The sequence below is a fragment of the Plectropomus leopardus genome, chromosome 14 (assembly GCF_026936395.1).
Source record: "Plectropomus leopardus strain MGB_pleo_1.0 chromosome 14, ASM2693639v1, whole genome shotgun sequence".
Taxonomy (NCBI): domain Eukaryota; kingdom Metazoa; phylum Chordata; class Actinopteri; order Perciformes; family Serranidae; genus Plectropomus; species Plectropomus leopardus.
Window position 1 is genome coordinate 10,090,140 of NC_142189.1, and position 14,505 is coordinate 10,104,644.

Sequence of the window (14,505 nt, forward strand, 5' to 3'; positions counted from 1 at the left end):
CTAAAATCAAACCTTACTCTTCTATATGATTTTCTATCCATAAGTAAGATGCAGTTCGATTGTTTATCAATTTCAGTGTTATTTTTACCAGCCAGCTCCATCCTTACATAAATGGTTTATCTGTGTATAATCATGTGTACTTTTCCCCAGAAGGGTGTCAATCTGTGGCTCCATCAGCTGAGATGCCAAAACCGCACAGATCATTAGCCATGGCTCATGGTAGCGCTCCTATCTACAGTGTGTGTACATTTGGTTGATTACATACACACTTATCTGACATGCCGTAAACAAACAGTAGTTTTATTCAAGATTAAACATTTAGACGACCACAGAATAGATGAACAGGCATTGGTCTAACACAAGGTTGCTTTTTCTGCTGCTGTTCCAGAGACCCACGATAAAGCAAAGCTTTAGCTCAACAAATTTACATGTATTTCTATGTATACAGATGTATGTGTGCATATAGATGTGCACACATGTGCATATACTGTACATGAATACATAGACTGTCAGTTAGTCTCCTGTATAAAGTTTGTAATCCGGTAAAATGTTAAATTTCGTGTGTTTGTCTTTTAATTATTGTGTGTGCTAGGAATAAAAAAAAGTAATATGTTGCAGTAAAGTCAACAATTTAAAAATGTTAATACAGGTTACAAAGTTTTTCAAGACACCAACAGTAGTCTACATATTACCTATTGTCGGAGCTGCATTTATTCATAGTTATCATGTGAAAAATGAGAGTTATATTCTACCATACCCCTCTGGAGTAGAAGGCAGTGTTTCCATTGGGTCATCATGACCAGGAGCAGAGCAAGAAAAACCCCGGTCTAAAAAATGGCGGCAGACAGACAAGTCCAACCAACTGAACCTGACAAAGGCACCAACAATACACAGATGTAGTCATCTTTTTTTTAAAAATACACACATCAAATACAATATACCGCCTTGCAAAGAGGCCATAGGAAAGAAAAAAACATGAGAGTCAATATCAGAGAGGAAGTTGCAAGTTGTACAATTACAGTGGAACTGTACATATGGAAAGCATAGACTATATTTCATCTGTCCGCGCCTGTTGTTGACCTCCCTTTGGAATGTTAGAAGGGATCATTTCTCTGGTGGTGAATGTAGGCAGGACATGAGAGAATGCATCTGGCACTGAAGGTTGCGAAAGACTCTTATTCATATGCAGGAGGCAGTAGATTCCCACAATCCCCCTCACCAGTGATTTGAGTAAGACAGAAGGAGAGAGAGACAGAGTTGAAAAGTAGTCGGTGAGATGGAGAGTGTTAGACGAGACTCGGGATTAGCACCAACTTCAGAGGTTTTTGAACTGCGTGTCTCCGAGCATAGAAGGTGGAGCTGTGTGTGTTCAAAGATGAGGATGAAACATGGTGTTAATGGTGATGATGTGTGGGTGAATCAGAGACATGGTGGGGAGCAGAAGCATTAGAGGCGTAACATCACCGGCCCAGAATGGCCTCAGTCCGCCAAACAAGTGAGTAAACTAGGGCCAAAATGTATTTCTATAGGCTTTCAGGGCTTTGACTTGCTATGGTATACATGCACAATTTATCTTGCTAACAACCTGCACTGTTTGAAGGGACAGTTTTTCTTTTACCTGTAGTCCTATTTATCTGTCTAGATCGTTTTAGTGTGAGTTGCCAAGTTGCTGGAGATATTTGTCTTTTGAAAAACTCAAAAGTAATGTCGCTTTCCAAAAATCACGACCCACTTACTCGATATAATCCAGAGACCTTTTTGTAAGCGATTTCATGTGGAACTATTTCCTTTTACCATGCTAAGCTCACCAATCGTATCACCGCGGAGAAGGAAGAGTGTGTCTACTGCTGGCATAATTGAGATGGTTAAAGCTACAGCTCAGCTAAGGAGCTGCATCTTTAAAATGGTTAGACTGGTAGACGCTTACAGAATAAGGCCTATTTCTAATACAATAGCTACGTTAAAGCTTGGGTACCTGGGCACAACCACATTCTTTATATTGTGCTCAAGGTCCCCAGAGATTCTCATTATTAATGAGAAAAGTCTATCTAAATGCCTCAAATCTTTCTTTTTCTGCAAATCTATTCAAGTAGTATCGGGCCCGGGTCTACAGACAAAAGAGTCAGGGGTTAAACTGGGAGCGAGCAAGACAGAAACCAGCAGTCGACCAACACACAGTGAAACTACAGTATCATCAGATATTTATTTGGTTCATAAAGAGAAAAAAAAGCTTCTTTTCTTTTTCTTTTTTTTTAGCTTAGCAAGACCGCCTCTTCTCATTATGGCAGAACTAATCCCAATTTAACCCCTGGATTTTACATTCATGTGAACGTGATAGCGTATAATTAAGACCTAACAAGTGACAAGACAGTCAAAACAGTTTGCAAGGCTTCATGCAGTGCTACCTCATAAGATTCACATTGATTCTACTGTTGAGAGAACAAAATTAAGCGTTTCTAATCGTCGCGCAATGGTTCGCCGTGACTCTATTGATCGTAAAGCAAGTGTATCCGTCTTATTTAAAAAACACAAAAGCTGTGATCTTCATGTCCGTGTGTCACATATATGAGAAGCTAGTGCGGTTTGCGATATGGTCGCTAATCAGCCTCTTTGTCCTCGTGCTGTGGATTTCTTTTTATCTCTAACGCTGCATCAAGAATAGAAAGACTTGTGTGACTAAAGATATGAGCACATATGAGTCTAAGAAAGCACAGACACTTGTTAATGATTGTAACGCGAATCTGGTAGTGCTTACAAGCTTACATGCAGTTAATGGTTGGAGATGATATTAAGAACCAAAAACAATAAATACATTGTATAAAACATAATTTCATATCAATATATTAAAATACTATTTAAAATAATATCTTAGACAATATTGCAATATGAAATTGACCGATAAATAATTGGTAGGCCTACACAGAGAAATATATATATATATTTAAGTATCTGTGTCCTTCATAGTTTGCTGTTAAATGATTTAAAGTTTCCAGATTTTTCCCAGCGGGTAGCAGTACAATCCAGAGAGCTAATACATTTTCTTTTTTTCCAACAATAATAACAATGAACTTACAGTACACCGTCCCATAATAAAGATATACATACTGAATACAATATAAATGTCAAGACAGAAAAATAGAAAAATATCAATAGAAATCAAAAGTCAAATACATATCAGAGAAAGTATACAGAGAAAAGTGTACTTATGAGTCTTTGTGGTTCTTGTTGTTTTTGTAGCTGGAGCTTGTATTTGGCTCTCATTGTTGGTATATTGGCTGTGTGACTGTACTTTGTTTTTTTTGTTTTTTTTTTCAGTCCTCACACACACACACACACACACACACACACACACACACACACACACACACACACACACACACACACACACACACACACACACACACACACACACACACACACTCCCACACAGACACAACACATCTGCAAATACAGACACATGCAATGGGCACACAGGCCTGCACAGACAAAGGTGTGCACTCACACACCCTCACACACCCCCAAACACACATACACACAACTCACATGACCGTGCAGCACTTGCAGGTCTGTTTCTTCTCCTTCTCGTTCTCCCCTTCCTCTCCGCCTCCATTGGCCTTTTCTTTCTCCGCCATGCTCCCATTGGGTGGAGCCTGCTCTTCTGTGGCGGCCTCCCCTCCCGCTTTCCCCTCCCCATCCTCGATGACAACAAACTCAGCCTTCACGTTGCCATCCACGCCTTCCATTCCCAAAGCTGTGTGGGTCTCCTGCTCCTCCTCCACGGTTTTGTAGCCCATGAACACCAGGGTGACAGGGTTATCCGCACTAGCTTGGTCAGGACTGGGACCCAGCAGCTTGGCCTCAATCCCTGTAACCTCTCTCTTGGGGGTCTGACCGGAGCTCTGCACTACTCCGTTCTCACCTATAGGGAGCGCCAGAGTATCATGGAGAGGTTAGGAGCAGGCAGAAAGGAAGGAGGGTGGTCAGGGTAGTCAGAGACAAAGAGGGAGAGGAAATATTGTTTTAATTACCTCCGGCGGAGAGGAACTATTTAACAGAGCAAATGAAGCCATTAATAACTCACTGTCTCTTTCTGACACAGGTGTCCAGGCTGCGTTCCCATGGTTTCCTGTGTGATCATATGTTGCCATGGGTACTGAACTTACCTCCATTTTCTTTGGCCACACCCTTATTGACTGGAGTGCCTGTCTCCAGTTCTTCAATCTCTTGCTCCAGCCTGAAGTAGAAACACACATGTGCAAAATAATTATTACAATGAATCAGTAATTAATTTACACCCTTAAGACCTTAATACTGTCATTAAAGGCAACCTTTGAGCATATAATAATCTTGTGCTTATACTTGGACTGCAGACATAAAGGCTACAGACTGGAATCAGGTTTTCACAACTCAAAAGTTCAAACACCATTTTAAAGTCTGACTGAAATCAAATTTCTCGAGATTTGTCTCAGTCTGGACACTCAAATTGGATTACATCACGAACAACGAATACTGGTCACATGACATCAACAGCACATAAAAATCAGCCCTGTTGACTGACTGTGGCTGCACTTAGAAACACATCGACCACCTCTGAGTTCTGTTCCATTATTAATACAGCTTACAGTTTTGCTTTATCATCAGCAAAATCGTGGCTTTTTTAATCCGTGGACATATACAGGTACATGCATACATTTTTACAATGACCACACCAAGCTGTTCTCATGCACTGTTTGTACTATATACCACAATTTGTATAAAACACACAAGAAGGAAGTACAGTAGTATAAAGAACGAAAGCCTGCATAAGGACGCAGTTTTGGGTGGTGGATGAGTCAAACAACACAAGACTTTTCCCAGGAGGCCGGTGTTTGGGACCAGGTAAACTTTGAGTTATTTTATGGTACTTCCTTAGCATGTTCCTTTACCTAAACTTAACCTACATAACGTCTTGCCTTAACCTCACCTACATAACTTTATTTACCAAAACCTGTCCCACGAAACTTTACGTGTCTGAACCTAAGCCACGTAATTTTACATAACTCGTTTTATGTTATTTTTGCACAATTTAAAATACACAAAATGATCAAGAAAACAGCAGTATACAGTGCAAAAAGATGAATGGGCTCAACAAGAAACAATTAAAAATTCACGAAAAGACAACATATGAAAAACTAATGGCAGAATATATATAAACACACACACACACACACCTAAACTTGACCTACACTTAACTTGCCTAAACCTAACCCGAGTAACTTCACAATAAGGGTGTGACACTAAAATTTGTGGGGCTGTAATCCTTCACATATCATACAAACTGGTATATGAGGGAATGTTTGACCCATTCACTTGTGAATAAAACAATAATCTTGCTGTTTTTCAACAGTTTGACATGCAGGGGTTTTTAGATGCTGACCTGAGGATGACCTGCTCCAGGAGTTTGGTTTTCACCTCGTCCTCATGCAGACGCTTCTGAGTCTCCTCCTCCGCTGGAGCTCCATCTAACAACCAGCGCTCCCTCAGTGCCTTCGACTGCAGGAGGACATAAAAATAAAGATACTGTTCAGAATGAACTAGCGTTCCAACGACTAATCGATTAGATGTCAAACATAAAAGTAATCACCAACTAATCTGATATTCAATTAATCTGTTTGAGTAATTTTTTACCCAAAAAAGACACAAACTTCAATGACTCCAGCTTCTCAAATGTAAATCTATCCAATTTCTTTACTCTTCTGACGGTAAACTGAGTATTTGTGGGTTGTGGACAACACAAGATGTCATCTCTGGCTTTGGGAAACACCAACATTTTTCACAATTTTCTGACAACTAATCAATAAATCAGGAAAATAACTGACAGATTAATGGAGAATGACCATTAGCAGTGGTGGATGAAATATCTGACAGCCATACATGAGAAAAAGTACAGATATTACCAGGAAATGACTTGAGTAGATGTTAAAGTCAACATTTAGAGTATTACTTGAGTAAAAGTCTCAAAGTATCTGATATTTACTGTACTTAACTACCTAACAATTTTTTAAAATATTAAATGTCATCAGAAGTATGAGAAGTGAAAGTGCAAATTAATGCTGGTAATAAAAAAAGCAAGTGTCAGAATTTGGAGGATTATTAAGTTTATTTCTAAAAAATGGAGCGTTCATTACAGTTACAGAAAAACAAGCTCTTCTCCACAACATTAGGAATTCAAAGAAAGCCTTCCAATTTTACTTTGTAGCAACCAAGTAACGAAAATGCTTGGGACATAGAAATACCTAAATACTGGAGTAAAATTGGAGTAAAATATTTTTAGTCCAATACACAGAAATATATAGGAAATATATAAAAGAATATATATATATTAGAAAATAAAAGTGAAAGTTTACAGATATCCAAAAAGTCTGAGCAGAGACTTTTTCTATAATTTCTTATTTGTAGTAAAAAGCAGGACACATTTTACTATATTTTCTCTCTGTCTGGTGTTTGAGTGTGTATATCAGCTATAATGAAAAGGGCAAAAGCATGGAGAAAGCTTTTGATCACGCTTCTTTCATCAGGAATAGTTGATTAATTCATTAGCAGAGCTTCAATCACCCCAAATGCGGCACGCTTTCTCACTTTGACATCACGTGAAATTTCTTTCAGAAGAGATTAGCAGTATTTTGAGTGAGAACGACGAGCCCTTCGGCTAATCTACAGTGAAAATCTACCAGTGAGTGCGCCCAGCACTTCTCTGCTGACTGCTGCCACTCACTGATTTGGTCACATTCTTCGACGGCTGCCAACTTGTTGTTGCCAAGTGGACTGTGGCACGCGGCCAGGGCATCTAAGCCTCTGACAGTGAGCAGAAAAAATCCAAACCATGATATAATTCTCCTGTTATACTAAATTGAGCATGGGATTGGCAATCTGGATAAGTCGCTAAAAGATAAAAACAAAATAGTTCTAATCTTGACCTGCATCAAAAATTTCCTAGAGGTTGGTGATAATTATGAAAATCTTTACGGGCAAATTGAGAGCACAAACTGTGACTAAATGTACTGATTGTAAACTGTTACTGTCATTACAATCCCTGTAGATAAAACATATTCTAGGACAAGATAATTAGCTCTTTGAAACTGAAAGCAACATCAGTTCTCTTATGCTGTTATCAGATGCCTTTCACAAGTGCTTAAACCTTTCAACCCTGAGAAATTTGTTGCGATTTCTTTAACAAAAAAGTGGGGAAAAGGCAATGAGCAACTTTGTAAGAAATGTCCCCCAAATTTCAAGAAATTAGTACGTTAGAAAATTTTTATTAAGTTTGGGAAAAAATATGTAGAGAAAAAAAGAAAAACTATATTCATAATAATCAGAATTAGATATTTATTTAAAATTGTGTTACTAAATTATTATTTTTTTAAACAATCATTTCATCTTTTCTTTTTTAAACTCTTTTTTTTTTAATTTCAGATAATTTCCTTTCAATTTTTACTAATTTCTTGCTAATTTTTGGGTCTTTTTTTCTCTGCTGTTCTCTGCCTTCTTCCCTTTTTTTTTTAAAAAGAAATCATCACAATTTGCTTAGGTTACAAAAGGTTAAATGCTCCCATATGAACTGAAGAAGAACAACAACATGGGAATAAAATGTTTTGTTCTGTGGCTGATTTTTCACTTTATTATTCTCTTATGTTGCACTTCTTCATCTCATTTTCAGTCTATGTTTATTTCTTCTATCAATTTCCAAACAGCCCTGTATCCTTATCTGGACTCCCCATCCACATTCCCTCCTGCAGATAAGCTAATATCAGAGCAAATACTTGGCATGCTCTGAGGTAAATATAACAGTGTGTCTTAGTCGCAGCTGTTAGCCCGTGCAGTGAAATTCAACCCTGCTTGGCCATAAGGAAAAGTGCTAGAAAAAGCGTTTGTTTCACGAGTTGGACTGAAAATCTGGAGCTGAGCTTGATGTGAATTCCTCTCCAGTGATGCAACAAGAATTTCTCAGCAAAACTCCCCCCTGCTTTTTTTTCCCTGCTTCTCGGACTCGACCACCGCCCCTTCCTCTCTCCTGTATGCATCTGTATCCATCACAAAGTTCATGAACTGGGTTTGTGTATAGCATTTTGAATAAGGTTGTAAATTTTAGGGTGTGTTTCCCTCAATTCCAATCCATTTTTATCTTTTAAAGTGTTTCCATTCTTACTTTCACCATTGAGTAATTCCACTCCAGACATCTAGCTCAACAGAGCTTTACAGCTCACACACTCTCACGGTGTAATTTAACACTCCTCATACCCCAGCCCTGCATGGTCTCTTGGGCACTGAATCTAACCCTGCTTCCCTCTCTCTACTCTCGCTCTACTCTGTCGCCACACCCTACTACCCCAACGCCTGACATCACTTAATGTACTCACTCATGCGCATGCAAACACGCGCACACATACACACAGCAGTCTGCACGGACAGTCGTAAAGCTGGAGCGCTGAAGTTACGTCTCTCTCCATTGTTCTTTGGAGTAAAACCTGCTAACGTAGCAGACAAAGGGCGGAACTGTGATACACACACACTGACACACACCGACACACACACCTCCAAATGAACTGAGCAGCTGTAGGGAACAGAGGGGTTTTGTGGTTTTTTTTAAAATTAATTTTGCATCTTTCCTTCTACTAAATGAAAACCTAAAACTTTCATTCTTCAGTTACTAAAGAATTTTCCAACAATGTAATTATTTAATCAGCTGTTCTTTTCCTTTAAAATTATTTTTGAAAAAAGTTTGGGAATTTTTTTTCTTACTATGAGCTAGATAATACAAATACTTTGACGCTTAGGTATGTACAGTAAGCATTAAAGGTTCTGTATACATGTGCACACACACACACACACATACACACAGGTATGCAGACAAACAGAGACTTGGCTTTATGTGTGATTAGAAAAGGGCAGAGGGCCAGAATCACTTGTTGACTCGAGCTTGTTCAAAAAAATTGATTATTTAAAGAGGTAAGTACAGAACCATTGGATACTGGTACCAAATTCGAAGTACCAACACGGTGTGTACTACTGTGTGTGTATTCTCCTGGCTAGCTAACAGCCGCAGCTCTGCACTGCTCTCTTAGAGCAGTTACGACTGACATTGGCACGGTGTCATTACAGAAACATAGTGCCCACCCTCTGTTTTCCCGTTAGTTAACTATGTCAGTGCTGTTTGCCCTGTTAGCACTGTTAGCACTGTTAGCGCTGGCTCAGCCACCTCCATGTTTCGAACCATGTGCAGTCAGCATGAATCAATGCTCTGAATGTCCTATAGCTTCTTTAAACTACAGCCAGGCCATAGTTAGCTTAGCTTCACACAAACACTGGAAACGGGATGAAAAGGCTAGGTTTCCTTATAGTTTGTGCTATAAAACACTTTTTCGAAGTATGTCAGTGCTACTAATTGTATCATTTTGAAACATCATGTGCTTCCCTATAAACTGTGTGCTTGACATATTAGTATGTTTACATTTAGAGGTTTTAATTAAAGACTGCCAGCTGCTGCATGCATAATCATATCTACCATGGCTGGCTAATTAAAAACAGAACTCTTCTGTGTTAACGACATTGTATTACCTCATCTCACCATTTTGTCTGCACTGAGAGGGTGTGACTGAGTGTGTAGGATCCTGTATTATTAGTGTGATTTTATGGTGGGGCAGGTACACGCTTGTAAAAATGTGGTGAGTAAACGGAGACATTTATTGGGTTTTACACATGAAAGCTGCCTCTGGAAAAGCAACACTTGCTGTGGTTTGCACAAAGAGCCTTCTAATGCTCCTGGACAGCGTGATTACACTTCCCCTCGGTGTGTGTGTGCGTGTGTGTGCGTGTGAGACGAAAGCGGGGTGCGGTGGGTGTAAGAGCCCTTTCCTGTTGCTGGGAGTGGGACAAAAATCTGTTTCCTCTGCCAAAGCCCTCCGCATTGTCTGAGGCCTCTGTGTTCTTTCATGAAGCAACGCACACAGAAACGAACACACACGTACAGACTCACACATACAAAGGTTTGCTCTGAAAATAGAAAAAGTGGGAGCACGCAAGGGCAGTAGCACAGGTCACACACACGTCTACACCGGCTGATATACACCACAACCTTTGCTCATATCTGTGACCTCCCGAATTGTCCCAGGCTGAAATAGCTTTGATAGTGCTGACACATGCGCTGACAAAAGCCTTGTCTTGGATATAATGAGTGTGTGTCCACATGCACACAGATTTGGATGTCTTTTTTAGTGTGTGTGTGTGTGTGTGTGTGTGTGTGTGTGTATAAACAGCATGTGGAGGAGCTGCTGGTGTTATCTGCTGAACATTCCGTGACAGCAGCAGTTAGAAAGTATCTCACTGTGTGGGACCGACAGATTTAAAATGAACTGCCAAGTTTAATTTTGTTTATTGAGGCTTTTAACACCACTAACACGTAGAGCATAACTCACAGAAAACACACAACTGACCGGCAGTATTTCTGCTGAGAGTAAGGGAGAGGCATGTAGGAGTTCAGGTTACACTTTGAAAGAATTTTATTCATAAATACTTTAATCTTATCAGTGTGAAGCCTCCTCTACATTTCAAACAGAGAGGAATTGGCGTGTTTTCACAGGATGGCAAATACAGTGTTGGGTGTATAAACACCAGTTCACTGTCTGTCCATGCAAGATGGTGGAATTTGTGTGTCAAGGTGAGGACAAGGAAGACAAAAAAATAAATGAAATACCGACACTAAAATCCAAAGCAACAGTAACAGGAGCTAAGGCTGCGATGAGATTATAGCTAAGATTATCTGAACCAAACTGCTAAAGACATAAAAGTCACAGGAGTTGTTCAGAAAGTAACCAAACAGGATCAACAGATGTTCAAAGCAAGAGATGAGGATTGTGGATGAGGATATTTTGGGGTGGGGTTATACTAGATAAGAACTGGTTTGTGTAACATGTCCATCAAATGTTTTTAAATGCCAAACTCAAAGGTGGGTTGTTAAACGGGCCTTCAGAGAGATATTGGGGAGACAACAGTGAATATGGGGCATCTGAACGCAGCACAAGGACACTGATGCGGATCCAGGTTTCAAAAGGTTAATCAGATCTGAGATGCACCATACTGAAGCTTAACAGGGTGCAACTTTTTGGTCTCAAATCCGCAACATTGCTTGTTAGAACTTACCTGTGTTTGATTCAGTTTGTTGCAAACTGCTGAAATAACAAAGCTGCAATAAAGAGGAGCTCCACTAACTGTACTGTAACTAAGTAACTCAGTGACTAAACATTAGCAAACTCCTCCTGTTTGCAGACGATGTTCTACATTATTCGTGTGTGCGTACCTTGAGATGCTGCAGTTGCCGTCGGTCATCATCCAGCTGCCTCCTCTTATTTTCGATCTCTGTCTGCCTCTTCCTTTTCTCCTGTTACAACACACACACACACATTAACACACATCATGATCACTCTGCAAGTGCACAATACTAGGAACAATGTGAAAACAGATGTTTTAAAAGAACACCACACTGCGTCCTTAACAGGGCTGGGCGCAAAATTTATATTGCATTAGTGCTGACACTCAGGTATCTTATCAACATCGATATCAAACATTTTGGACGATACCCAGCTCTTGTCTTTCATGGTAGTGCTGCTGATTTAAAGGTATCTTTTGATGACTAAGTACATTAAGTTTAAGTCTTTGTAATTGCTTAGTGTGTCTGAAAAACAGGAAGAAAGAAAGAGATGGAAGCTGGTGTTAATCTTATGAATGTACATTACATTTATAAGGTCATATTTTTCACTCAATATGCCAGGCAAAGGAAAATGTTTGAAATGTTGATGTTTGACCTTGTGGTTGGTGTTGATCAGAACAGTTGTATCCATCACACTACAGTAAGTGCCCTCTATGGAGGCCATCTGTGTTGACAGATATTTCAAAGATTTGACGTTTCGCTGTGTTCAGATTAAATCACTGTGTAATGATTTGGAGTTATTGGGCTGTAAAAAACACTCACAATGAATTAAATTCAAATTTGCTTCAGTAACTGTGTCTGCCATTAGTGTTTTGTGAAAATGTATTTCCCAATATGCATAATTTTACTGGGCAGAAACCACGACATTGTGTGCATGAAAAAAGAAAGTGAGAGGATAAAACAGACCGAAAAAATGAAAGACATCTAGATAGAGAGAGAGAGAGACACAGGGAAGAGAGACAGACAAAAAATGTAGCCGCTACATTAGCTTTCAGTGTCCTCTAATGGGTGAAGGAGATGGGATCTAAAAGGTTGAGTCATTAAGAGCGAGTGGTCAGATCCTGACAAGCAGCAATGATTTGTTGATTCTACGACCATCACTGTGCCCTGATGTGCACTCTGTATCTCTGGGTGTGTGTACAAATACTTACAGCGATGGCCTGGAGTCTCTCCTCTTGTGACACCTCAGCCATCCTGAAGCAAAGAAAGACAGAGACAAACAGAGAGAGAGTTATAATCACACATGACCACTAACATCAGACATGACACACAGTGACAAACAACTTTCCTCGCATTCTCTCAGCAGCCATTTACCTTCCAAAGACTTCCCGGTGACTGAGGTTAAATATCTGTCTGCCTGCACTAAATCAGTGTCCCTTTCCTGTCAGGGAGAGTCAGTGAAGGCATGCTAATGTGCTAGCAGGGCGCTGCTGGAGATTCCTGCTCTAATGGGTTCCAGACCAGAGCTCTGGGATGGAGGATGGACGGAAGCAGAGCTGAAGCAAGAGTAGAGAGAGTGCGGCTGTTGCTTCACACAGACAGGATAAAGGTATCATAGTTACGTGCTTCCTCAAAAATCATACATAATAATCCAGTTTTATATATCTTTTTGCTCTAGTTAATGACTGACATTATCTCTTCAGAGTAGAAAGTTGCTCATGACCTGTGACATCAATTGTAAAAAGAGAAGATGTATTTATAATAGGGATTATCAAACCATTTGAAATGACATTCCAGTATAAGGAACCAATGTTCACTTTTGTTGGGTAGGAAGGTATTTCCAGGGGTGTTATTTTCATTTTGACTTTGAAGATAGGAATTTAGGGCAATGTCTTCTCAATGGTTGGCCTGGGGTTTTAGGGTTAGGGTTTGTGGATACGATACTAAGTCTAAGACACTTAGAGCTGCAACAATAGGTCAATTAATTAATCAAAATAAAATAAATTGCTATTTTTTAAATAATCAATTAATAGTTTTAGTTATGTTTCAAGCAAAAATGACAAAAAATTAGCTGGTTCCGGCTTCTTAAATGTGAGAATTTCCTGCTTTTCTTTGTCATTTATAATCCTATATGATGTAATAAATGTATTACAGTCTTTGGGTTGACTGTCGGAGAAAAGAAGCTTTTTTCAGATGTTTCTTTGAGCTCTGGGAAATTGTGATGAGCATTTTTTATGATTGTTTGAAATTTCATAGACTAAACTAGTAATTGAGAAACTTATTGTTACATTAATAGACGTTAGTTGCCTAAATACACTGCATAATACATGTATGTATATGTGTAATGTAACCTTTTCCTACTAAACATGATATTTGTTAGCTGGCTAAAACATTTCCTGTTCCTGTTCTTTATTATCTTTATTTCTTTATTATCTTTATTTTTATTTATCACTACTTTCTATTAATGTGTGTGCATGTTACTGGATGTGTACACAGCAAGCTGTTCAAGCAAACTGCCCCTTGTGGGATTAATAAAGTTGTCTAAATCTGAATCACTTTTTCTCAAAATCTAAGACAATTTATTTTTGCCAGTCCGAATCCCAAAGATATTTAGCTTAGTAACTTATAAAGCCAAGAAACTCTATATTTGAGAGGCTGCAAACATGATTTTTTGCCATTTGATTTGCAAGAAAAATTACCTTACTACTATTACTAATGATTAATTGGTTGTCAAAATAGTTGCTGATTATTTTTCAGTTGATCAACTGATTGATTAATCAACTAACTGTCGCAACTCTATACAGTAGCAAGAACCTTTGTGAAACAGTGTGGCTGGAATGTGATGAGCAATGAAGCCCAAAATAAGTGCTTTCTACAGATTGGAGGAGGTGAATGAAGCACTCACAGTCAGCAGCAGTGAGTCTTTTCCAGCCAAAACTGAAACTGATTCACAACACATATGGGATTCTGATTTTTCTGCACTGGTCCAAAACAAACTCTTACAAAAGAGCTATGACACAACGACTCTACATAACTTCCCTCCCACCCCTCTCCAGTGCCAGTAAAATGTGTTAAAACTGTTTGATCGTGTCACTCCTCCTGACGAGTGGCCAGGACACCCACTGTCACTGTAAATTTGCTTGCATCATTTCTCGAGTGAATACTCATAAAGCTTGAATTGAGAGCATATCAATAGAGAGAATGCCTCCTATCTTGCCCTTGCTGCAGGGTTGCCTCGTTGGTTCACTTTTTATTTTCCACACAAAGGTATGCAAATGCCACAACGCTGACTCCTATCAAAACATAAAGCAGCATACATTTCC

At 39.2% G+C, this 14,505-nt stretch overlaps 1 protein-coding gene across 5 annotated transcripts in view; it reads right to left on the minus strand.

Annotated features, from left to right (window-relative positions):
* Positions 1-279: 279 nt before the first annotated feature.
* Positions 280-14,505, minus strand: part of palm1b (paralemmin 1b) — a 33,243-nt gene continuing 19,017 nt past the window's right edge. For 4 of the 5 annotated variants that reach the window (XM_088087352.1, XM_088087353.1, XM_042500950.2 and 1 more), the window contains 5 exons: positions 12,394-12,436; positions 11,333-11,413; positions 5,417-5,532; positions 4,164-4,234; positions 280-3,919 (listed from right to left, as the gene is read on the minus strand). In XM_088087352.1, the coding sequence (XP_087943478.1) occupies positions 3,540-3,919; positions 4,164-4,234; positions 5,417-5,532; positions 11,333-11,413; positions 12,394-12,436 (691 nt within the window). In that variant the 3' untranslated portion in view covers positions 280-3,539. Of the gene's footprint in view, positions 3,920-4,163; positions 4,235-5,416; positions 5,533-11,332; positions 11,414-12,393; positions 12,437-12,556; positions 14,170-14,505 lie in introns of those variants that run through there. The other variant, XM_042500951.2, reaches the window with a different exon arrangement.